This window comes from Halichondria panicea, chromosome 1 (genome assembly GCF_963675165.1).
Source record: "Halichondria panicea chromosome 1, odHalPani1.1, whole genome shotgun sequence".
In the NCBI taxonomy this organism is placed as follows: Eukaryota; Metazoa; Porifera; class Demospongiae; order Suberitida; family Halichondriidae; genus Halichondria; species Halichondria panicea.
The window spans coordinates 3695594-3719538 of record NC_087377.1 but is presented as its reverse complement, the minus strand read 5'-3'; the positions used below and the strand labels follow the sequence as shown (position 1 = coordinate 3719538).

Genomic DNA, 23945 nt, shown 5'->3' with positions numbered 1-23945 from the left:
CAGAGGAAGCACGCATTTTTAGTTCCACCTGTGTTCAAACATTCACTCTGTGCCAATAGCCCACTACTTTACAACTAACTTGAAAGGTGCATGTATAAGTATCCATGCATTCCCCTTGATGTCGAATCTCTCGAATGTACGATATAATTACACCGGTAGTTTCACTCCTGCATGTGGTGTGGTTAGAGAAAGAATGTGAATGAAACCACATATAATTAGATTTGCAAAATCTATTTACGCTAGCTAGCCTACTTAGAGCACCACTATATATATTTGTGCATGCATGGTGTGGTCAACACAACTCTGCATGACTGTAGGTGAAATTGGCCAGACCTTATTTTTTGGATGGTTCGCGAGACTATGGTAACTTCAAGTGTTCGGTTAGTTCTGCTTCTGCTGTCAGTGTGTGTTGTGTCTACCTGCTGGGGACAACAAGGTAATTCATGCAGAGATCATAATATAGATTAGTGCAGTCACGGATGGTTGATTGCATGCATGTTTATTCGTGCATGGAGAGCTCTATAATTAACTATATTTATATACTACATAGTGTACACAAACTTTTTGGTTATATACACACCAAACACATGCAGCCCTCACCTGTCCTGACCTGACTGTTAGGACCAATGGAATGATCAGCTAAAATATGGGGACTGCTAGTCAGAGACCAGTGGACACTGTGGCCACTTACACCTGTGACACTGGCTACACTCTCAATGGAGGCAACACCACCAGGACTTGTGGGAGTGATGGAGTGTGGAGTGGGTCAGCTCCAACTTGTCAAGGTGTCCTTGTTCAGTATCAACTTGCAACTAAACTATATACCCCCTACCCTACAGCCACATGCTCTGAAAATCTCCCGCTCATCTCTAACGGAGGGATAACATATGTTGGTGGATCCACTGACAACAGACCAGTGGGTACTATGGCTATTTACAGCTGCTTTGGTGACAATCGTCTTGTCGGAGTGGCAGTGAGGACTTGTCAGAGTAATGGAACCTGGAGCTCAACAACAGCTCCAGTGTGTGAGGGTAAGGAATTAGTGGCTGAACGTGCATACATGTAATGCATGTGTATGCTGAGTGCATGTACCTGTTTATAAATTCCTATAGAGATCTGCTCTGACCTATCCTCACCGACAAATGGAATCGTTGACTATGGTGGTGGTGGATCCATGGACAACAGACCAGCGGACACTGTGGCCACCTACAATTGTGACACTGGCTACACTCTCAATGGAGGCAACAACATAAGGACTTGTGGGAGTGATGGAATGTGGAGTGGGTTGGCTCCAACTTGTCAAGGTACGTTATAACTGGCTATAGCTATAATTATACCTCGGTGCGCATGCGCAAGCGAGGTATACGGTAATAGTGTGTTTTGTTTTGTGTGTGCATGTGTGTGTCTGTCTGTCAGTCTGTGTGTGTAGACTGCTACAGCTGCACAGCTGCACAAGGATCAATGAAGTAAGTAAGAGTTTCTATAGGCTTCTAGTCATGTTTTCTTGGATTTTAATTCGTGGGTTTGCAAAATAATGCTTCGTTCTCGAGTTATGTATAAAATGAAAGCACCGCGGGTGCTAATGGAGGTGCCAAAGCTACATAACATAAAACTACTAATAGCTAGCTTTTATACACACATTGATTTTCTGCATGCGAATAGTGGGTAATGATCAACCATGATTGTTATTAAAAACGATCGATGCCAAAAGTTCAAGTCTAAAATTAAATGGCTGCCTTCAAGTGCGGCCTGGGATCGAGGCTATGCAGCTCTCTGCTCACTCTTGCAGCTACCAATAGCTAGCGTTCTAGTGCAGAGCTAATTACTAAGTAGAGTAGTAACACTCGGTGAACAAGTTTTGCTACGGACTCTTCTGAAAAGGCTGCAATGGCATTCCAAGTAAGCAAAACTAGGCATAACTCGAGAACGAAGCATTATTTTGCAAATCCACGAATTAAAATCCAAGTAAATATGACTAGAAGCCTATAGAAACTCTTACTTGCACTTGATTCATCCTTGAGCAGCTGTAGCGGTCTACACACACAGACACACAGGCACACACACAGACACACAAACACACTACCGTATACCTCGCTTGCGCATGCGCACCGAGGCATAATAAAGCTAGAATTTTGCGGGTGAAAAACTTTTGCGAATGAGCCAAATCAGCAGAAAATTTGACCCTTTGCGATCTAACTACAGTAGAACCTCGATTATCAGGAACCTCGATTATCCGGCTTGGCAGTTTTCTAGATTACATAATTCAGAAAATGGGTGTGTCCCTCAAATGCGCATGCGCGTTGCAGCTGTTACCATGGAGACATGCCTGCTTTTCTTTTGCGCATGCGCAGACAACATGTGGCACTGCTGTTCATCAATAAAGTGGGTGGATCAAGGCGTGGTTTATCTATTTGATTATCCGGCATATTCACTTATCCGGCCTGCTTCTGGAACCAAGGTGTCCGGATAATCGAGGTTCTACTGTATTGTGTTCTGGCAAGGATCGTGTGTATTTACTAGTAATAATTTATTGTTGCAGATATTATTGATCTACCATCGCAAAGTTCGCAAATGTTTGATACTCGCAAAACATTCTAGTAATACGGTAGTAGATTTGGCATCTCCACCGAGGCATCAGCACCTGTGGTGCTTTTATTATACTGACATAGTGTTGCCCTCCACAGCCATCTGCCCTGACCTCATTGTCTCAGTGAATGGTGTAGTCAACTATAGTCCAGCTACCACTCCCAGACTAGAGGGAACCACGGTGACACAGAGCTGCCTGAATGGATACGTGCCCTCCACTACTACCAGAGTGTGTCTGACTACCAGATCATGGAGTGGATCAGCTCTCACTTATGAAGGTAAGTACGTGCAATGTGTATTCTAACAGAGATACTATTAATTCCCCCCACCCCTACAGTGTCTTCTGTATTCGTATCCGTATTCATAGGAACCACCAATGTTGCTATGAACTCACAGGTTGCCATAGATACCATCGGGGAGGATAATGATCTTAGCACTTATCTGCAGCACTAACAAATCTCAGTGTTGTCGAAGAAGTGATGGCCTTGCAGCCGGAGAGTGGAGGTTTCCAAGCGGAGAAGTTGTTCCCAGACGTACTGATGTTGACACCTCTTTTCCCTTTGTCTCCACTCGTTTTACTGGGATAGTACGACTTCATCGTCAAGGGTCTGTGTCAGGCCCCACTGGGTCCTACTGCTGTGTGATTCCTGAGAGTGCTGGAGTTGACACAACTTTCTGTGTGCAACTAGGTGCATTTAGTTTAGCTAGCTACACAATTACAATAAAAAATTATAGTTTACCACCACATCACTGTTATTTTAAAACCATCTTGTAACCATGCAGTAATCTCTTGTGGCCCCCCACCCTCTATTACCAATGGATCTCCTGGAACACCAACCAGCACAGTGATCGGAGGAGAGGTGACCTACACCTGTTACACTGGATTCATTTTTTCTGATTCACCTGTTGCAACTTGTCTATCCACTGGCAATTGGAGCAGCCCGCCGTCTTGTCAGAGTGAGGAATCCATTCTCATCTGTTTGACACTATAATATCAACCCCCCCCCCCCCCATAGCACCTCCTCCTGTCTACCTGTCCCTCTCCTCTACCACCTACCTGTCAGGGCTCTCTGAGATCCCCCTATCCTCCGTGGGAGAGGGGAGTGGTCTCATTTGTCATACTGACCTTGCCGACTGCTGTGAGGGTGACACGGAAGATTGGTACTATCCTAACGGCTCTGTTGTTATGGAGGATGGAGCGTTGTACATTAGCAGAGGTCAGATGAGTGTCAGTCTGATGATGAGTGGAACAGCTACTGCTCCTGGTGGTGTCTACTGCTGTGTGGTGCCTAACAGTGGAGGGAGGGACACAGCATGTATTGTGTTAGTCAATATAGGTTGGTGCTAACAATCATCGTCTCTCATCATGCATGCATAATTATTCCATTACAGCTTCTACTGATGAGAGCTCCATCTCTGCCAACACCATTTTACCATATGCCATTACAGCCTCTACTGATGAGAGCTCCCCCTCCTCTGACAACACTGGTGCTGTGGTGGGAGGAGTGGTAGCCCTGGTAGTCGTGGTGGTGATTGCAGTGACTAGCTGTAGTGATGGTGACCTACCTAGTGCTCCGTTACAAGAGAGGAGGGAAGATGTGAGCTTGTTTGTGTGGTTTGCATGTATAGTGGTTCGTAGTAATATCTATAGTACACTGCAGTGACATTTAATTATTACAAACCACATAGACTAAGAGTGTCATAGACACTTTTAGTCTTAGACACTTGTTTATGTAAACTATTTTAAGTTTAATTAAAAATACTAGCGTTATTTTAGAGACAACGAGGCTGGGAACAAGGCTATTAAGTGTAAACAAGTCAAACTGCTAAGTAAATGCCTTAAGTTCGTATGTTCTCCTCAATATAATACACAGGACTGTTCCTTGTGAAATTCCACTCGCTGACAAGGGTCAAAGTTCAGCCAATACCAACGATAATGTCTCCACTATTTATGAGGATATGATCAGCTACAAACAAAACGATGCCTACGGGACGATGAGTGGGTGTGATAACACTGAGGCGGCTCCAACTTACGATAACTGAACTGAAACATGACTAAAGTTCTTAATCAAAATGTTGTATTTTCATCAGCCCCTCTATTTTACAAAACACAATCATTAATTTTTAGTTTCCCTTTTTGTACGGATAATTATAACGATATAAACATGCTCACAATAATTTATCAAGAGTACATGATTGTATATAGCTATGTACATACATAACGATTGTATGATATTGACAATAATTTAATTATATACATGCGTGCAATAATTGACACAGTTGTTATAAATTAATGATGACATTAGCATGTTAACCTAACTAGAGCTGAGTTCTGGAGAGTTCTTCAGTTCAAAATTTGGCAGCAGACCTGTAAAATGGAACACAATTAGGAAAATTATGCCATCGGGCGAGAAAAACAAATGCATTAAAGACCATTCTCGAATAACAATTTATGGTACACTTATTTACAAATAACTTAATCATACTACAATGGTGTTATAACATTTGCATAAAGGCAACATATTTGTGTACCGAGTTTTCTGGAGCGTCTGATAGTTTTGGTGATTCGTCGCTGCATTTTAGGACACACCCCCGTCAGCCTTCGACCGATCAGGTAGCCGTCTGGTGTAAGGAACTGCCTCAAGAGGAGCACATCGCGATAGCCAAACTTTTGCAGACCAGCTCTGCACAGCGGGCACCCTCGGTCATCAGCAATCTGCATGGATGGATAGTATAACTATATATTCAATTCAGAATGGAAGGGGTGGCAAGCAGTGCCCTAAATGTCACGGTGTAAGTACACATAAATCTAAGTTGTACAGTACGTAAAAGAAGGTTAATAGGTGTATAATACTGTATTTCTTCTAAATAAGGCGCCGCTTTTATAATTACGTTTTTGAGGCTAGTGCATGCAAAACAAGAAATAGCCAATGCATTTATAATTATGGGAAAAATCTCCAGGTTGCGCCTTATTTTAGAAGGTAGGTGTATATCTTTGTAACCTCCATGATTCTCCAGGGAATATGTGAAATGAAACACAGCACTTAACAATGTGACTGTAATTTTTAGAAGCTGAACTGACTTTTTCAGCAAGCTTTGGTGTGGACGGATACTTGTGCACAGTCACTGCCTGGGCTTCTGCAGTACACACACCTATACAAATTAACAATTTGAGCGCCATTTTGACTTCATATTGTGACTTACTTGGAGTGTATGATATTGACCTAGCAACCAGGTGGACCTGTTGAGCTGGATACCTTCTAAACAGACAGCAGGCCCTCCACAAAGTCATCTTCCAGATTTAATATTTTCAAATTTTCTTTTCCATGTGTGTTTCATAGTATAAATAGAATCAAGGATTGTTAAACTCCACCCACATGCCTGAAGGGTCAAAGGTCACGTGATCCAAGCCGGTGCTGTGTTTGCAGCCCAGAAGGGAAGACCTTGTGTATGTTTTGTGAAGTTGACTCTGCTGCGGAACTACTCAAGTTATTCTTTCTATTGTGCTCGGACAACACAGCGGAAGGATTGAGGCAGGTCAGAGTCCAAACTAAAAGGGGGTGCTTTATATTAGCTTAGTTAGTTCTCTGCTATAAAATTAATTATAAACTGTGGACTATCTAAGTCTCCATTTTTTTCTTTCAAAGGTATGTTAACAAATTCTGTGTATGTGGTTATGTGTGCATTTATTATATATAGCTAGGTCCACACACACAACCTGTGAGGTGTATAATTAATAGCCAGACTATGTAATTTGCTCTACTTAATATAAACACAAGTGTTCAAGTGCCCATTACACATAATTAGACTAATATGCGTTGTGTGTGTTGTGTTGACACCTTGTAGTACTCTAGACTCTAATTTGCCTAACACCATCTCTAGTGGTTTACATAATATCCTAATTTTCACTCGTCACCTAGCTAAAAAGGCGATCGATGATGCTCGACCGTTTCCAAGCCTACAATACAGTTTATGGTGTGATATAGTGATAACCTTTTGTTTCACTTGGAGAGAGTGTATTAGTTTTATCTGAAGGAGTGGATTTCTACTGTCTATAGGCCATCCTATAGTAGACTAACGTGGCTGTATTATAGAGGTGGTCTACTAACACATGTCCGAATACGCATGCTATGGAGAGACTCTGGGCCCCCATTCACCTGGCTGTATTATAGAGGGTAGCTTGCTAACACAGGTCCAAACACATGCTATGGAGAGACTTTGGGGCCCATTAACCTGGCTGTATTATAGTTGGTGACCTGCTTATAGGGTGAACACCATGGACAGATTTCACTGCATTTCTTACGGGATCTTTGTTTAATTATTGTCAGCTGAAGTTGTGTTTTGGAGACTGGAGGACTTTTGTTGTTTTTTTTGAGTATCAATAGTTACCCCAACCACCGAACAAGCTATTTCCTGTTGCTTCTGATCTATCCCCTACACTAGTAACCTGAGTGGCTTTGAAGTACCTAAATTAATGAATTGTACTCACAACATCATTGTCACAACAGTATAGCAATAATAGTGATGTCACTGTTTATAGTATTTTCCTCCATTTTACACAATTTTCTCACACATGTTTGCATGTGTGTCATGTATGAGCATAATTATGCTGAAATAGGATGTGTTGTTAGTAGGAAACTTTACGTATAGGGATTCCGTTATAGCAACTGTAAACGTACAATGACTACCTGTAAAATGCAAACAGTTTTTGTACACATTACTCCCATAAATTTGATATTTTTATGCGTGTAATTGTTTTTGGTTTAACGCGCTCAGGCTCAATCTGAAAGTTTACCAACTTTATGGTTAATGTGTCTAAAGACCTGTGGCTTGTGTAGCTTTCAATTCCATACATTAGGTCATTACATACACATGTATGTACAGGAAAGGGGAAGGCTGTATTGTGTGTGTGCCAGTGTGTGTGTGTGTGTGTGTGCGTGTGTGTGTGTGTGTGCGTGTGCCAGTGTGTGTGTGTGTGCGTGTGCCGGTGTGTGTGTGTGTGTGTGTGTGTGTGTGTGCGTGCCGGTGTGTGTGCGTGTGCGTGTGTGTGTGCGTGCCGGTGTGTGTGTGCGTGTGCGTGTTATCTTTCAATGCATGCAGTTGCATATGGTATAAATCATCAGTTTGTGTTTATTCTGATGTGAAAGCTTCTAAACAAAAACTTTCAATTCGTGTATCCCAGGCCAAATGCTGTATCTGTTGGTAATAATACCCTAACACTAATTACTATCTTGAGGGATTATCAAATGGTCTGTATAATTTATGGGATATGAGATTATGGCAAAAGCTGCTTGTATTATTATTGTTGGCCCACCTCCGTTGAGTGTAAGCAATCATTGTGTGTGACTGTTAGAGTCAAACATGGTAATAACACTGTGTACTGCACCAGGAATGTCTACCAGAGTATGAATGCATTGCACTGCTGTACATGTGTACAACTGTCTGAGTATATATATAGTGAAGCTCAGTTGTGTGTCAGTGAACAATTATTCCATTTCCTTCTATTGCGTTGTACTGATTCTATATGAATATTCCTTGTATGATTATCACCCCCTCTCCCCCCCCCCACACCACACACACAGTAAGCCCTATCCGCTGTCATCTGAATGTTGAGTGGGTTTAAAACAGTCAAATCGTTAAAGAAGTCGGCTTCTACTAAAACAGCTAATAAAATTGCAGCAATGTCCACGTGTCCAAAGTGTGGCAAACCCGTCTACCATGGTGAGCGTACTTAATCAATTATAGGCAGGCTTGTAAATTGAAGCTTGAATATAATGATGTAAGAGTGGGCAGGGTGTCATACAAGATTTTGAAGTAGAAGGGCCCTGGGGGAAATAAGAAAAGTATCTAGAACATTTTGCTAAAAAAAAAACGTCAACTGTTATTTCAATACCCTGTAAAATTGCCAGCTATGGACCCCAACTAGTACCTGAATGCAAATTTTAGGGGGGGAATTGGAGCTAGGGAGGCATACCCCCCCCCCCCTGTATGACACCAGGGATACAGATGAATGAGCTTGACTGTATTAAGCAGGCCACCCTCTATTGTACAGCTGAGGCCCACATAGCATGTGTTAGTAGGCCACCTGAGCACATCTTTCTATTACAGCCACTGGATGGTCTACCCAGTTATAGTGACTGCTGTATGGCCAGGTTTCAGTGTACAGTACACTGAGGGTTTCAGTCATGTGTAATCTCTAGGATACCTTAGAAGTTAGTCTAAAAATGTGTAAATTAAAAATGTGTAAATTAAATACTAGCATATCTGTTAATGTATTGATAACCCCCCCCCCCCTCCCCCCAGCTGAGCGGAGGGTGATACTAGGTAAGGACTGGCACTCTGCTTGCCTGAAGTGTGATAAGTGTGACATAAATCTCACCCCAGGACAACACTCGGCTGTAAGTCAATCCTCTAACTCTTGCTAAAATCATTGGCCTAATATTCAACCTATAGTATACGTACACTGTGGTCACCCTTGGGGGCAGACTAACAGTGGCTGTAGTGAAGAAAGGGATTGCTATACGTACACATGACATGGAGACTTTGGGGCCCATTAACCCGGCTATTATTATGATATAGGCTGACCTGCCTAATGGGTGACCACAATACAACTGGACAAAAATAAGTTTCACTGTACAGTATCTGTATCCACTTGTGTACTGCTATTCTTCACACAGCAGCAGTATTAATAGTTTTTCCGGAATTAGTGATGCAAATGTTGCATAGATCAGGTTGTACTATCAACTTGCATACATGTAATAAAGTAAGTCCATGTGTACAGCGCTTTTGTTCTTACTCTGTGTGTACAATCAGTATTGTCAGTAAACCCTGTCTATTGTGGTCATCTCGTAAAGCAGACCAACAGTGCCTGTAATAAAGAGGTGGCCTGCTAACACAGGTCCAAACACATGCTATGGAGACTTTGGGGCCCAATAACCTGGCTGTAGTATAGAGGGTGACCTTTTTAAAATGACCACAATAGACAGGTTTCACTGTACAGGTGTTTTCTCCAATACAGTACAAACAGACAACCTTTTAGCTCTGTGTGTGTGTGTTCCCCTTTGCAGCATCAAGAGAAGCCTTACTGCAACAGTTGCTACCAGCTCTTGTTTGGACAGGAAGGTTTCAGGAAGGGAGTCCTCATGGCCTCCAAAGTTGGCCCTGATGCAGTCAATAAGCAGTCAGTAGCAGAAAAGTAGGTTGTCATTTAGAAGAAACAATACATGTAGGTTCAATGTTAGGCACGATACCTACATGGAGGATTAAAAGCATTTTTAATTTTAAAATAAGGCAGATGTTTAGTCCCGTTACTTGTAGCATTTCAAATATGAGTACCCCTCTCTAGTTTAATTCGTTCTTGAGATGTTTCATTATTTTTTATGTACTCCCTGGCCCCTAGAGTTTCATTATCCCCCCCCCAGACAAGAGTTGCTTAGTAAAATTACTGAGTACAACATGTACAAACAGAGTGGACTGGAGAAGTCCAACAGTGTAGAGAAGCTCAAGCCTAAAGAGGTGAGTCTTAACAAAATCAGGTCATCAATTTTATTGTGTACATGTAGTTAGTGTTACTATTGCTCCTCAAATGATGACAACTTAGCTGCGTTCTTTCTGAGACTTAAATATGACGAAGCTTTTGTCTGATGAATGATGAAACTTTAGCACTCGAACTTTATTGTATTTATGCTTGTACTACAGCTGAACATTTATCACATCTCACACACCCCCCCCCCCACACACACACACACACACACACACACACACACACAGGTGAACGGTCAGCTATCGTTTGAGGGGGTGCTCAAGCTCTACTGGGGTTTAAAGAAGCCGATTCGATTGGCCCCCGGAGTCATGTACGCTAAAGCCAGGACTGACAGAGACTCCATTTATGACTTCGTGCATGGAGACGATGCCGCGTACGTGTTGATGTTGGAAGAAGCTCAAAAGGTACACACAGTTTGTATTTAAATGATTATTATTACCAAGGGCGTACAGGGTGTCATACAGGGGGGGGAAGGGGGATATCCCCCCTAGCTCCAATTTCCCCCTCCTTTTTTTGCTTTCAGGTAACTAGTTGTATGACTTATGGCTGAGTGTCCATAGCTGGAAATTTTACATACTATAACAGGGTATTGAAACAACAGTTGACCTTTTTTTTTACTTCTTATTTCCCCCCTCTGCTTCAAAATCCTGTATGACACCCTGGCATAAAAATGAGAGAGGGAATGCGACAGCTTGCGAGCAAAAACTAAAATGGGCAGTGGAAAGTACAGTAATATCTAGATTTGTGTGTACAGTACATAGTATATCCAGTCTGTGGCTTTGGTTTTTGCTCGCACGTAGGGTTGATAGTCAGTTGCTTGCCCTCTCTCTTTTATATGCCCTTGTTATTACTAATTAATCTACCTGTCTATTGTGGTGTCCCTATAAGCAAGCCACCCTCTATATATAATACAGCCGGCCCCAAAGTCTCTCTGTAGCATGTGACCATACACTGAAGACATATTTCATTCACTGTAGTCATCCTCTATACCCAGGTTAATGGGCCCCAACCATTAACCCCAATGTCCTGTATTAGCAGGCCACCTCTTTATTACAGCCACTGCTGGTCTACCCCCTACACTATAGACAGGATTCTATGTATAGTAGTGGTTTCAAATGATGACAACTCGCTGCGTTCTTTCCGAGTTTATTTATGACAAACTTTAGCGGCTGATGAAACCCACTGATAAAAGTATTTGAAAAGATAGTCCATATGCATTTAGCTACTGTACTGTATTGGGGAACATGTACCTGTAGCAGAGGAGGTACGACATGCAGGAGCAAATAGGCTTGATTTCCTAATTAAAACACTTGATTAGCTGACTCAGCATTAAAAAACCTAGGCCTACACGTGAACGGAATGTAATTAAAGTAATTAAAGTGCTCCTGCATGTCGTACCTCCTCTGTACCTGCAGTGTAACCTATCTATTGTGACCACCCTCTATACATGTAACCAGGACACAGCCAGGTTGATAGGCCCTAAAGTCTCCATAGCATGTGTTTGGACCTGTGTTAGCAGGCCACCTCTTTATTACAGCCACAGTTACTTACCATTATAGAGGCAGGTTTCACTGTATGCACTTGTCATGACTTGTACAGTAACTAATGCATGTACAAAATGTATCATTGCAGCAATTAGTCAGAAATGGTACCAATGTCAGTCAGAGGAGGTGGTACGACATCCGCGTGTCTTAAACACACACACATTCTTTATTATATTGAACTTTGACCTAAGGAATAAACATTTCCTTTGACACGCGGATGTCGTACCTCCTCTGAATGCCAGTATACAGTATATCACACTAATACAGTAGGCCAAGTTTCCTGTTTTGTAGACATACAGACTGTAAGTGTGATTGAGCACATGTACAGAATTTGTTCTTCTCGTGTACTATTTGTACATGTAAGTAATCGACCTTTGTACCCAGGCACGGCAAACCCGTTATCTTGATGACGAAGATAAGAAGAGACTGCAGGCGATGCTGTGGGACCACAAAGGTATATACACATGTACATACCGTATATGCTCGATCAGAGGCCGCTCTTGTATAAAGGCTGCACTCAAATAGTAGTCTCCCTTGCTAGCAAAATGAAACATTTAATAGCCGCTCTCAAATAGTAGCCTCAGTGAACTTCGACTCTAGCATTTCTGCACGTGGCAGCCAAAAAAATTATTACTAGCAGCTAGCTACATGTACGTAGCTATGAGTAGCAGCTTGTTAGTGCTTCACAAAGACTTTCTCATGGCAGAGTTCAAGTTTATGCAGGTGAAAACAACTTTTGATGACAAACTAAATTATCTGGAGCTAATAAACGCCGCTCTTGAACAGTGGCCCCTCTTGAATTGTAGCCTCCTCTGCCAGCAAAATGAAACATTTAGTAGCCGCGGCTCCTGATCAAGCATATACAGTATACGCACTAAGTATTAGGTATAATTAGTGTACATTGTATTGAAAACCTGTATGATGTAATGCTTTCCCTACCACATGTACTAGCATTTTTTTGCCATAAATAGCAGGGCTGCATTGAGGGGGGTATTTCCCCCCCCCCCTGGGCACAGTTTCGACCCCCCTAGGATCTGCATTAATAGGCATTTGTACTGCTATAATTCTGATGACTTCACCCCTCCTACATTTTCATATGCCCAATTTGCCCCCCCTGATCCAAAATCCTGGATGCAGCCCTGAATAGGTTTTAAGTAATAGTTGTGACACATGCACGAGTGCCACATGGGATGTATTGACTCAGTAGTGACTTAGGCCCGAGTTCACCATCTGAACTGTGCTATGGTAGATATTGGCATAGTGTTTCCATTGATGTCAGAGGTCAAAATGTATGGTTAGTAAGTATTAAAGAAGGCTTCAACAAATTGCTAGAGGTGTCACAAGCCACAATTATTATCTGATTGAATATTTTTATCTAAGAGGGTGGTTAGTACCGACCACCACCACCGACCAATGTGTGGGCACATCCCTGCCCTCTATGAATTGTGATCAACCTTACTTGCATACAGAGGGTATATGTATCGTATTACTAGCTAGTGAAAAACCTTTGAAAATGAGCCAAATGCTTTGCTAACTATTGGGTTCTGGCAAGGATCATGTGTTATTACCAATACTACATGTAGTTTAGGTTTTGTGATTTTATTTTTGCGAATGCTCTCAAAGTTCGCATATATGTTTGATGCTCGCAAAGCATTCTAGGGTTGTGATGGACATCATGCCTCCCTCTGCAGGTACAATGCCCAGTAGAGACCAGGACCAGGAATCTGATATGAGTATGAGCCTGCCAGCAGGTCACTATTCACAGGAGGGCTCATCCAGTTTACCAGGTACCCCTCAATATGCACGATACTTGTAAAAATCAAAATTTACGAAAGTGGTGCCAATCCTTGTTAGAGCGTACATGTTTACACGATACTAATGTGTGGACACACTGTACAATACATGTGGCTACGTCCTATAAGCAGGTCACCCTCTATAATACAGCCGCTGGCTCCAAAGTATCTCCATAGCATGTGTTTGGACCTGTGTTAGCAGGCCACCTCTTTATTACAGCCACTGTTGGTCTGCCCCTACACTATAGACAGGCTTCACTGTATAGTAGAGTGGTTTCAAATGATGACAACTCGCTGCGTTCTTTCCGAGTTTATTTATGACGAACTTTAGCGGCTGATGAAACCACTGATAAAAGTGTCGTACATGTACATCTCCTGCACACACACACACACACACACACACACACACAGGCACGCTGGATCGTAGAAAGGATCGTATGGGTTCACTCGAGCGTGATCCTAAAGAGGGTGTTGATGGAAACGCTGTCAGCAGATCCTTGACCAGGGGAACTAGGTGAGATAAGAATAGTATAGCTGTGTGTGCTCTTCAAATGATGACAACTTAGCTGCGTTCTTTCTGAGACTCAAACATGACGAAGCTTTTGTCTGATGATACTTTAGCACCCAAACATTAATATTAATTGTTATAGCGAGCATAATTATACACACTATCACATTTCTCACTGGATAGAACCATGATTACTGTTTTATATCGTGACGATCTTTACCAGCTACGCAAATGTGTATTACAGTGGGTGTGGTTATTATCCCCTCTTGTAGTGTGGACGGTGGTAATAGCTACTCTCCGAGGAAAAGATCGGCATCTTTCAAACGGATATCACGGCAAAAAAAAGCCGAGGATAAAAAATCACTCAAGGTAAGTAATTTATTATTATAATAACATCGTTTGAGCATTTCCTGTAGCACGATTGTCCAATTACTTGAATCGCCTCATTTGCCAAATAATTATAATGCTCGCCAAATATATAGTATAGCTGAGAGTACATGTACATTCAACTTGTATGCTTATACAATGTACATAGGCAGCAAATGTACATAGGCAGCATAATAATAATTATGTACTTGTATGTTGTACTTTGTATGTTGTACTTTGACCCCTCTCCACTTCCTACACAGCGTCACAAGTACACCCCTCCACACGGTCAGTCCACGAACTTGAGAGTGACCAATGCCATCCAGACTGTTGATGTGCTCAAAATGCTACTAGCCAAATTCAAGGTGGCTACATCTATATCTCTGTATTCACTACAAACACACACAGTACGACTATTGTTTGCACCTGGCAGGCAGGCAGGCAACTTATACACATAATTATTATAGTTAATAGTTGTGTGTGTGTGTACAGCTTGCGCATATTTTGTGTGTGACTGAAAAGTCATTTTTGTACAAGGTGCTATTGTACTAATTGGCGTATACACTATGTTTGCCAGCTAGGCACTTAAATTACAATTAGTTCATGTTGCTTAGGTTTACAGTTAAGGTGTAAATATCCTTTGGTATGTGCAACAATGTTAATAGCATCACCCACGGGCCTAACCATGTCCTTACACAACTGTGATGTGCTCAGAATGTTGGACTAAGTGGTTATTTTTAATGTTCAATCTCACAATTTGCCTCTTTCACTATAGACCCAAGAAGTGGTTTAGTTGTTACCAAGTGTGGATCGTGCTTATAATTATGTATCTACATGTAGTAGTTTCAACTAATTATTATTCTTCCCCCCCCCTACTCTTGTCACAATTGTTGCCTCGTTTACTATAGGCCTAAGAAGTGGTTTAGTTACCACCAACCAGTGTGGGCATATCCCTGCTTACATGTATCTAGTAGCATTCCTCCCTCCTCTTGTCCAGGTTGAGAATGATGTGTCCGAGTTCTCTCTCTGTGTGTTCTATGACAATGGCCGCAAAGAGTTGTGTAAGGACGATGACTACCCACTCAAGCTACGACTCAAGTTAGGACCTTCCGAAGATATCGCTAAACTGTTTGTCATTGAAAGCTCTGAGGTGGAGGAGATTCTGTCAGCAGAGGTGAGGGGGACATTCTCTTAGTAATAATTGGACTTGAAAGTGCAACCCATTAATGTTTTAGTACCAGTTTATTACCAGCTTGTGTGCATGACTGTATAGTGAAACTTGTAGAAGAGATCACACAGGAGACGTTTAACCTGGTTGTATTATTATGGGGGGTGACCACAATAGATAACTTCACTGTACAGTATAGCATTGTTTAATGAAGAGTGTTATGTCCACTCTGGCCTCAGTGTGCCACTGGGAATAAAATAAAGTCAACTACGTATGATGTGGGGTTGCTGTTATTGATATTCCCACTGCCGCCCTGAGTGAATAGTATACCTGCTTGTACTAACCACACACACGCACGCACGCACACACACACACACACACAGGCTGCAGAGTGGATTAAATTCTCCATTCACGAGTTAGAGCAATTCTCCGCCAGATTTCAAGAGGAGGAAGAAAAAGAAAAGAAGAAAATAATAACTAGGTAACTCGTGTACATGTGTATGCAAGCCTGTCTCTATTGTGGTGTCCCTGTGAGTAGGCAACCCTCTATAATACAGCCAGGTTAATGTGCCCCAAAGTTTCTCCATAGCATGTGTTTGTACTTGCAGGCTGACAAGTTTCAGTGTTCAGTACATAAAGTACATTCATTTTGATGTCCTTTACCTAATCTATAGTTATCCTAAGCCGCCTGTTTTTGATTATTATTACGTCCGCCATTTAAATGCTGCCGTTTCTCTTTGCTCAGATTTGATCGCTGGAGAGGTGCTATTACTCAAGCTCGTCGAACATGTGAAGAAACAGATGTATAGCAAATAGTTATCTCATTATACGTTAAAACTCTCATTAATTTTCCTGCACTTAGGTATTTGGTTTTTGTATTTTTAGGTCATTGCAATGTATACAACATCCACGTCCCTTTATGTATGTATTTATATTATTGTCTTTTCAACATTGCACTGTAAATTATTATTATTTTATATTCTCTCTCTCGTCTCTCTCTATATATCCCTTGTACACATGTTTGGTTGTCAAAACAAGTTGGTCATAATTATAATCATCTTTGCAATGCTTGGTCTGTGAATATAGTTAATTGTGCACGCTATTCAACTAGTAATGGATTGGGCCATTAAGTTCTTAGACACAATGGCCACCCTAATAAGACAAATTGGGCTGTGCTAAATATGGAGGCCTGTCATAATTATAGTCACATTCAGCAAATTGTGTTTGGCAATCTACAGATCTATAGCTAGAGTGTTTTATTCTTGTAACCTGCTGCTGAGCTAACTGGCTATTATAAGGTATGTTGAGGTTTGCATGAGACTAGTATGAAGATTGTTATGGTTGTGCTCAGCTATAGGGTGTTTAGCTGCTGAGAGAGTTAACCAATTCTTGGGAATTAAAATGAAAGCCAAGTCCCATAATTATAATGTCTCCTCTACTGTGCATACATGTGGTTAACAGCTATTGCTATAGCTGTTGGTCTGACCACTATAGCTATATAGTTATAGACAGGCTGGGATCACTTTACATGGGGTATAACTCTTAACTTTCAATATGACAATCATACTCATCTATACATTCATTGTAAAGCATAATACTCTAACTTAGGTGTGGTCCGCGAGCAATATTGTTTACGTACTAAGAATTAATGATAAAAGGAACACTCAATTGAGTATTTACTTTGGTAACACTTACAATGTCAACTTTATAGGGAGCACGTTTTTGGCCAGAGGTAGCGTTGTTGAGTGGTACGTTGTCTTACATAAACTGTTCATTTGTGACCTGTATGCCAATAGCCTTTATCACAGTACTAGTTAACCTTGCTGGCCATCATTATAGGAGGGGCTCAACTTTGTTGTCTTGTACAAAAAACTGTTCATTTGGGACCTGCCTTTATAATTATCGTAATAATTATTAGTCTTTCTTTAGGGGTGGCCATTAAGTTCATAAGAGGGGCTCAACTGTACACGCATGCACATACCGTAACGTACTCTTTGTGTACATAATTATACAACGGTATAACATGTGGCATCCTCCGAACTCTACACCTAACTGCATATGTGGGACGCCCCGGGACGGGACTGATATAGCTACCTCACTATTCAAATAATTTGTCCGCAGAGAGTTATCCGTGAATCTCATCTATTCTCTATACAACCTCAAAACAAGAGATGGCATCGAGTAAAACTTCTCCCGAATTCGACACCATTGTTGAATGCACCTCTCTTCTTGTCAAGTCTATCAAAGACAACATTCACACTGTAGGCACCGAGCTCTACAATGCAAAGCTTTTGTCTGATACTGAATACACCACTTTAATATCAATAGGTAGTCCCAGCTCAGAGTCTTTCATTAAAGCTGTTCGCACCGTCACTGCTGTGAGAAACAAGATCGAGAGAAACCCACTTCTATACGACGTCTTTGTGAGCGTACTTACGAAACAAGGAGTCACGCTAAACGATTGCGTCGATGAAATTGCTCGAAACTATCACGTCAAACTAACACCTACCATTCCACAAATACAGGTTACGCATTCGACTCGATTTGTATGCCCTTACTGTCAGAAATGCACAGTGCAGAAGTTTCTCCCCACTGGCTGTACTACCCCGTGCAAGAAGGGAGGGGAAACGTTGCAATTTATGTCTCTCAAAACATCTGGTTGCATTGCGAAAGATAAATTACGCAAAGGCAATTTGAAATCAGAATTCGAGGAAATCACGTTCTTGTTTGGTGAGCTACGTCGCTTGTTAATAAAATCTGCCACAAATTCGGTTCAAGAATTGAAGATCCTCTTGCTAACAAAGAAAGTTGATTTGATGAACTGTAATTCCATTGACGGGATTATTTGCAAACGTACCTCTTTCTTCAATTACGACTTCCTGGAAATGATAATAACCGAATTTGGTTCAAATAGTGGCAGACAACATCTCAGAAAGTATTTGGACAAGTTTGATACGTATTGCACCCGAAATGTGAATGAAGTTCCGTTCACGACTCTCCATTCTCGAAGCACAGGTTCCAATACTGTATACCTGGCTCTGCAATACACACACCACAGAAATGCTGCTGTGAGCCTCAAGCAAATCAAATCAGTGTGCTTGCAACTAGCGAACAAGTTAAACATTGAACCGTGGGATCTGCAACTTGTATCGATTCAAGAAGACTGTGTTTTGATACTGTCCCTTGCTAAGAGCATTGCTGCTGAAGTGTTCCCTGTGTTTACTGCTACGTTGGACACTCTTCACTTGTCTGTCCCCTATCGCGATCTTCAAACGAAACTTTTTCGAGGCGATCCAAAACAAGACTCAAGCAAAGTGTTTCTCCATCCATCGCCACAGGTAAGCAGCAGTAATCAATAATGTCATAATAGGTAAACAACTGTATTGTAGGTCAGCTAGACTCAGCAATGTTGTAATAACTATTGCCTTAATAGTTAGGTCACAAAGCATTTCCAGGTACTATAATATAGTAAAACCCAGCAAAACGTCAAACTAGTTTCAATAACTAAAATTCTCAGTCCCCAATTGGTGCTGGAATTCATTGAAGAGTCATAATAATAATAATAATTGCCGCATAGAACAAAGGCGTTTGTTAATACTGTACGAATGTTTAGCATGCAGGTCCCAAATGAACATTTTACAACAAACAAAATTACCTCAGTATGATTATAATTATTGTAATGCTAGAAATGTATGCGTGATACAAACTGATTATGCTTTTATTTTATGCGAGCGGCTACATGTATATACCATATTGTATCGCAATTAGGCCTCACAGCCTAATCCAGAAACAAATTTATCTAAAAATCGCATAACGTTTTTGTTCTCTAAAAGTTCCCAAAACGCATAATTATAGCTATTCTAGCACTACGGTAATATAGCCAAAACGTAATTATACTCGTTTTAATCGTTTCGACTCGTTTGTCGATCATTTCAGGTGTCTTCAGTTATGAGTGAGAAGTGCGAAGACAGGACAAGAACAGAAAACGGCTTCAACTCTGTGGATACTTCTCTAGAAGAGGATGATTTGATCTCATCTCTCTCTCTTGAAGCAGGCAATGGCCTCAGCCCCATTGTGGAGGAGAACTCGGGTAATGGAGCCATGTCAGTGGATACTAAGAGCAGAAGGTATAGCTGAAAGTATTCGTAAAACAGTGGCCGCTAAAAGTTACACACGCTCTACCAATCCTTATTACAACTCATTGATAATAGTAGTACGTAGTTGTTCATTAATTCATATATGATAATTATTATCGTGCAGGTCAAAACAGAGAACAGCTTTCAAGAAAAAAGGTAAGTAGTCCTCTCACTATACTCATGCTTGTATATGTTTGAAACATAAGTTATGTGGTTATAGCTTCTCCCCTATAAACACTTCTATATCAGCTTCCCCTCCAATCAATAGATTACCCCCCCAACACAGTCTGTAAATTCCTATTTTGTTTGTAGAGGTTAAACTAAGAAATTTAACCGGCGTAAATCCAACCCCGGTAACCCTACCTATTGCATTATCGTACAGCTGATCGCCAGGTCGCTGGGGACAGTGACTGGTGTCCATCTTGCCTGAGGTGTGACTACTGTGATCGAACACTGCCACCCGGACAACACTCAATTATAGTGAGTCATGCAACATTTCAATACATCAACCAAGTGATATATGCATGCATTTATGTACGGTAGATTCCCCTCTGTAACAATGGAAGCAAACTATTAAGGCCATGTTTATATGGTATTGCTGAGTACTACAATAATTATACAGTCTGATTACCTATTATGACATTATAATGCATGGTTACAGTGAACCCTCTATACCTTTAATCGTTACATATATACAGAGGTGGCCTTTGTAGGAGTTGTGGGAGTTGTTGTTTTTTGTTGTTGTTTTTTGTTTGCAAACTGTTCATTTGGTACCAGGGTTAATTCCCACCTCATGCATTATAACGAATTTATTCCTTCCATCACAGCATCAAGAGAAGCCTTACTGCAACGGTTGCTACCAGCTATTGTTTGGACAGGAGGGTTTCAGGAATGGAGGAGTCCTCATGGCCTCCAAGATTGGCCCTGATGCCGTCAATAAGCAGCCAGCACCAGAAACGTAGGTTGTCGTTTAGAAGAAAAATACCCCCCCCCCCCCCCGCCTGGCCAAGTACTTACCCAGTAACTTGGCACTTTATTACCAAAGGATGTAAAATAGTGTTTTACCCCATAATTATCCAATCTTTCCCCACCCCTCTAGAAATAAACTGTTGAGTAAAATTTCCGAGTACAACATGTACAAGCAGAATACAGCTGAGGAACTTCAGTCAAAAGAGGTACATGCATTACATTTGGAATTAATAAATCAAGGCTCCAAGTGATCCTCCTGTGATAACTATGTGTCCTATGTTGCATGCACTCCTTGTACCAATTGTATACCACTTAATTGCTCTTGAACTTCATTATAATTATCCATCTGGATTGTTTAGGTAAATGGTCAGCTATTTTTTGAGGGAGTGCTCAAGATCTACTGGGGTTTGAAGAAGTCGATTCGATTGGCCCCCGGAATCATGTACGCTAAAGCCAGGAATAACAGAGACTCCTTTCATGACTTTGTGAGCTCGAGTAATGGCGCTGAGCTGAACGATGGTGAGAGGAAGAAGCTGCTCCAATTGGTCAACGGGTGGGATAATGCTGGTACGTTACTGTACTGTAATTATACCGTATCTATAGCGAATGGTTGTGGATCTCGTGGAGATAAGAGACAGTTGTATAAATTATATTGAGTACCCACGCACTGTCAGTTTTCAGATTGAAATTTTGATAGCTTTATAACAATCTACGTATAAAAAGGTTGTCATCAAAAATTAACGCATTTATGTACACTGCATATGAGGTATCCTTTCATACGTAGGGAGTAAAAGGGATTCTACGTACGACTTTGTGGGGATGGACGACACAGCATACACCGTGATGCTGGAAGAAGCTCAAAAGGTATGATTAGAAATCAATGCTATATGCATTTGCAGCTTAAATTGGCTCTTCGTTCAACTTTTTGTACTATGGTCAGTCACAAAATCTTGACCTAAACAAGCAACTAATATTATAGAAGACTGGCTGCATGATTCTCATGGCCTAGCTTATAATAATTTATGAGCAGTCAGAGGTAGAAAAAGAACTGCACTAGCTGCATGTGTGCTCTCTCAATAACTGGGTTACCCAACAGTACTTTTAGCCAACAAGCCTGTACTCTGTTGTAGTAAACTTATGGGCTTTGTTTTTGTAATTGGAATCAGCCGCAGGAAGTAACTGCTGTGCATGTACATGTACTTGTGTGGTGTGTATTCATGTCCTGTATTGCCTCAATCAGGTCAGAGAAAAAAGGAATCGTCGGGAGCTAATGTACTCAATGGAGCCATCGGCTGAAGACCACGACAGAGACAGGGGAAGTACTATCAGCAGATCTTCCCTAACTTGGTGAGATTCAATAGTGAACAGAGAGTGGGCCGGCCGTGTACATTATCGTCGTGTTTTGATACCCTTGCAGTAGTCTCGATGTAAACTGGAACTCAACAAGAAAACGATCGGCTTCGTTTAGACGATTGTCTCGACGGAAAAAGACTGAAATCAGAATGGAGACTAGGGTACAATCTCATAATAAACTACTAGATATTTAAGATCTAACGTATAATTATTGTAACACTATCAAGCATGCAGCTATAAGTTATAAGCTATAAGCTATAAGCTATAAGTAGCTATTGGTCTATAATTATAGTGTGCTGTGATCCAAACTTGACTAATCCCCTCCCCCCACTATCTTTGCACAGCATCACAGGTACACACCTCCACACGGTCAGTCCACGAACTTGAGAGTGTCCAATGCCATCCAGACTGTTGATGTGCTCAAAATGCTACTAGCCAAGTTCAAGGTGTGAATCATAATAATTATATCCCATAGGCTGTAATCACGAATCTCATGGCGTAATGTATGCTAGATCTATATGTTTGTTTGCTTGAACGTATAGTAATTAAAGGTTTAGCTTCAGAAAAAACCAAACTAGATTTTTGGCAGTCTTGGCTATTATAGTAGTGATAATGAAATAATTATTATTCATTTTTGGCACTCTTATATAAGCTTGTGACTGCTATTTTTTGGCAATTCTTTGTTGTGTTGCAAGTATACACTTTAGTCTATATTACTGTACATGTATACTGCTTCTCTTTTGATCTGTGGCGGCATGCAGAGCTATAATATAGCTCTGCATGCAGGTACTAGGTATAGGTATAGCCTGTCTATTATCTTTTGTCTATATCCCCTAAAATTCCTCTCTCCTCTTGTCCAGGTTGAGAATGATGTGTCCCAGTTCTCTCTCTGTGTGTTCTATGACAATGGCCGCAAAGAGTTGTGTAAGGACGATGACTACCCACTCAAGCTACGACTCAAGTTAGGACCCTCTGAAGATATCGCTAAACTGTTTGTCATTGAAACCTCAGAGGTGGAGGAGATTCTGTCAGCAGAGGTGAGGAGTTTCATTTTGAGTGCCTCTTATATCAATTCACATTCGTATAGTGAGAAATTCATTTGCTACCAAAGATTGTAGAATGTAACACTCAACTGTGATTATATCAATGCAGCTAGCCAGTGCTAGTTACTGTAACAGTGCGTGTTCAGTGATCTCAATTTAAGTAGCTGCCTCCACCAGCTTTTTAAAGATAACGCTCCTCAATTATTATGTCAATTCCTGCCTGCTGCATTAGTGATGCTCTTCATATGCAATGTTGTTCTCTGACTGGTACATTGCTAGCTGCATTCATCAGTCTCATTCTTATTACGTATAATTATAGGCTCAATACTTTAGAAAAAAACATGCACTATCAATTAATACAATGACTCTGTACTCAACTTTGCATTCAACTGTGAGGCCAGCAACCAAGAATTGCTCTGTAATTATTGCGTATTTGTTGTTTGAAGCTCATGCACGTCGAAAGCAACATGATTTTGAGGCTGAATCTCCCCCCCCCATAATTATAAGAGTCAGCGTGCCTTACCAATTACCTCAGATCCCCCCTAAATGTCTTAAGTTACGCCATTGTATGCACACCCTTTCATCCAGGCTTCACAGTGGATCAAGTTCACTGTGCACGAACTGGAGACATTCTGCACCAAATTTACCGAGGAGGAAGAAAAGGAGGAAAAGAGGATTAGATCAAGGTGTGAAACCCGAGCTTGTATAGTGGAAAGTTTATCACTGTATAATTATTGTGTGCACAGGTTTGGTCGCTGGAGAGGAGAGGTTAAAGATGCACTGAATAGTTCACAAACAGACACTTAGCACTTAGAGTACAGTTGTTGTGTAATAATTATTTGTGATAAAGGGTGCACTTTGTAGCTATTTCATATAGCTCTATTGAGAATGGTTTGCTTAATTCAACGATTGCTTTCAGGCCCAATCACTTTGAAT

General features: G+C 41.2%; 4 protein-coding genes across 11 annotated transcripts; 3 read left to right on the top strand and 1 right to left on the bottom strand.

Annotated features, from left to right (window-relative positions):
• Positions 1-225: 225 nt before the first annotated feature.
• On the top strand, positions 226-4760 carry LOC135336607 (sushi, von Willebrand factor type A, EGF and pentraxin domain-containing protein 1-like). Of its 3 annotated transcripts, none has more exons than XM_064532492.1 (6): positions 226-436; positions 594-785; positions 840-1031; positions 1113-1304; positions 2685-2864; positions 2924-3180. In XM_064532492.1, the coding sequence occupies exons 2-6, from the start codon at positions 647-649 to the stop codon at positions 3037-3039; spliced, it is 819 nt and encodes a 272-aa protein (XP_064388562.1). In that variant the 5' UTR covers positions 226-436; positions 594-646; the 3' UTR covers positions 3040-3180. The 3 variants fall into 3 exon arrangements, with proteins under 3 accessions (XP_064388562.1, XP_064388554.1, XP_064388546.1); XM_064532476.1 differs by lacking the exons at positions 226-436; positions 594-785; positions 840-1031; positions 1113-1304 and adding exons at positions 3370-3543; positions 3603-3923; positions 3979-4184; positions 4461-4760 and having other exon boundaries at positions 1717-2864; positions 2924-3275; XM_064532484.1 differs by having other exon boundaries at positions 594-1031.
• Positions 4761-4866: 106 nt separating this feature from the next.
• On the bottom strand, positions 4867-5945 carry LOC135337047 (small ribosomal subunit protein bS18-like). Its single transcript, XM_064532939.1, has 4 exons — positions 5791-5945; positions 5669-5739; positions 5119-5302; positions 4867-4954 (listed from the first exon to the last, which is right to left on the bottom strand). Exons 1-4 carry the CDS (start codon positions 5876-5878, stop codon positions 4902-4904), a joined length of 396 nt encoding a protein of 131 aa, XP_064389009.1. The 5' UTR covers positions 5879-5945; the 3' UTR covers positions 4867-4901.
• Positions 5946-5982: 37 nt separating this feature from the next.
• On the top strand, positions 5983-16580 carry LOC135336082 (ras association domain-containing protein 4-like). 3 transcript variants are annotated; one of them, XM_064531876.1, is made up of 14 exons: positions 5983-6123; positions 8169-8307; positions 8890-8984; positions 9654-9781; positions 10008-10101; positions 10357-10533; positions 12058-12127; positions 13365-13460; positions 13878-13980; positions 14247-14343; positions 14604-14705; positions 15338-15514; positions 15892-15989; positions 16254-16580. In XM_064531876.1, exons 2-14 carry the CDS (start codon positions 8193-8195, stop codon positions 16315-16317), a joined length of 1416 nt encoding a protein of 471 aa, XP_064387946.1. In that variant the 5' UTR covers positions 5983-6123; positions 8169-8192; the 3' UTR covers positions 16318-16580. The 3 variants fall into 3 exon arrangements, with proteins under 3 accessions (XP_064387946.1, XP_064387952.1, XP_064387953.1); XM_064531882.1 differs by having other exon boundaries at positions 6072-6233; XM_064531883.1 differs by lacking the exons at positions 5983-6123; positions 8169-8307; positions 8890-8984 and adding an exon at positions 9162-9349.
• Positions 16581-16647: 67 nt separating this feature from the next.
• Positions 16648-23915, top strand: LOC135334894 (ras association domain-containing protein 2-like). 4 transcript variants are annotated; one of them, XM_064530274.1, is made up of 16 exons: positions 16651-16806; positions 17220-17256; positions 17630-18846; positions 19445-19635; positions 19769-19800; positions 20027-20124; positions 20472-20602; positions 20744-20819; positions 20973-21180; positions 21398-21477; positions 21854-21960; positions 22031-22127; positions 22311-22412; positions 22827-23003; positions 23598-23695; positions 23756-23915. In XM_064530274.1, exons 3-16 carry the CDS (start codon positions 17680-17682, stop codon positions 23814-23816), a joined length of 2625 nt encoding a protein of 874 aa, XP_064386344.1. In that variant the 5' UTR covers positions 16651-16806; positions 17220-17256; positions 17630-17679; the 3' UTR covers positions 23817-23915. The 4 variants fall into 4 exon arrangements, with proteins under 4 accessions (XP_064386336.1, XP_064386344.1, XP_064386358.1 ...); XM_064530266.1 differs by lacking the exon at positions 17220-17256 and having other exon boundaries at positions 16648-16806; XM_064530288.1 differs by lacking the exon at positions 17630-18846.
• Positions 23916-23945: the final 30 nt, after the last annotated feature.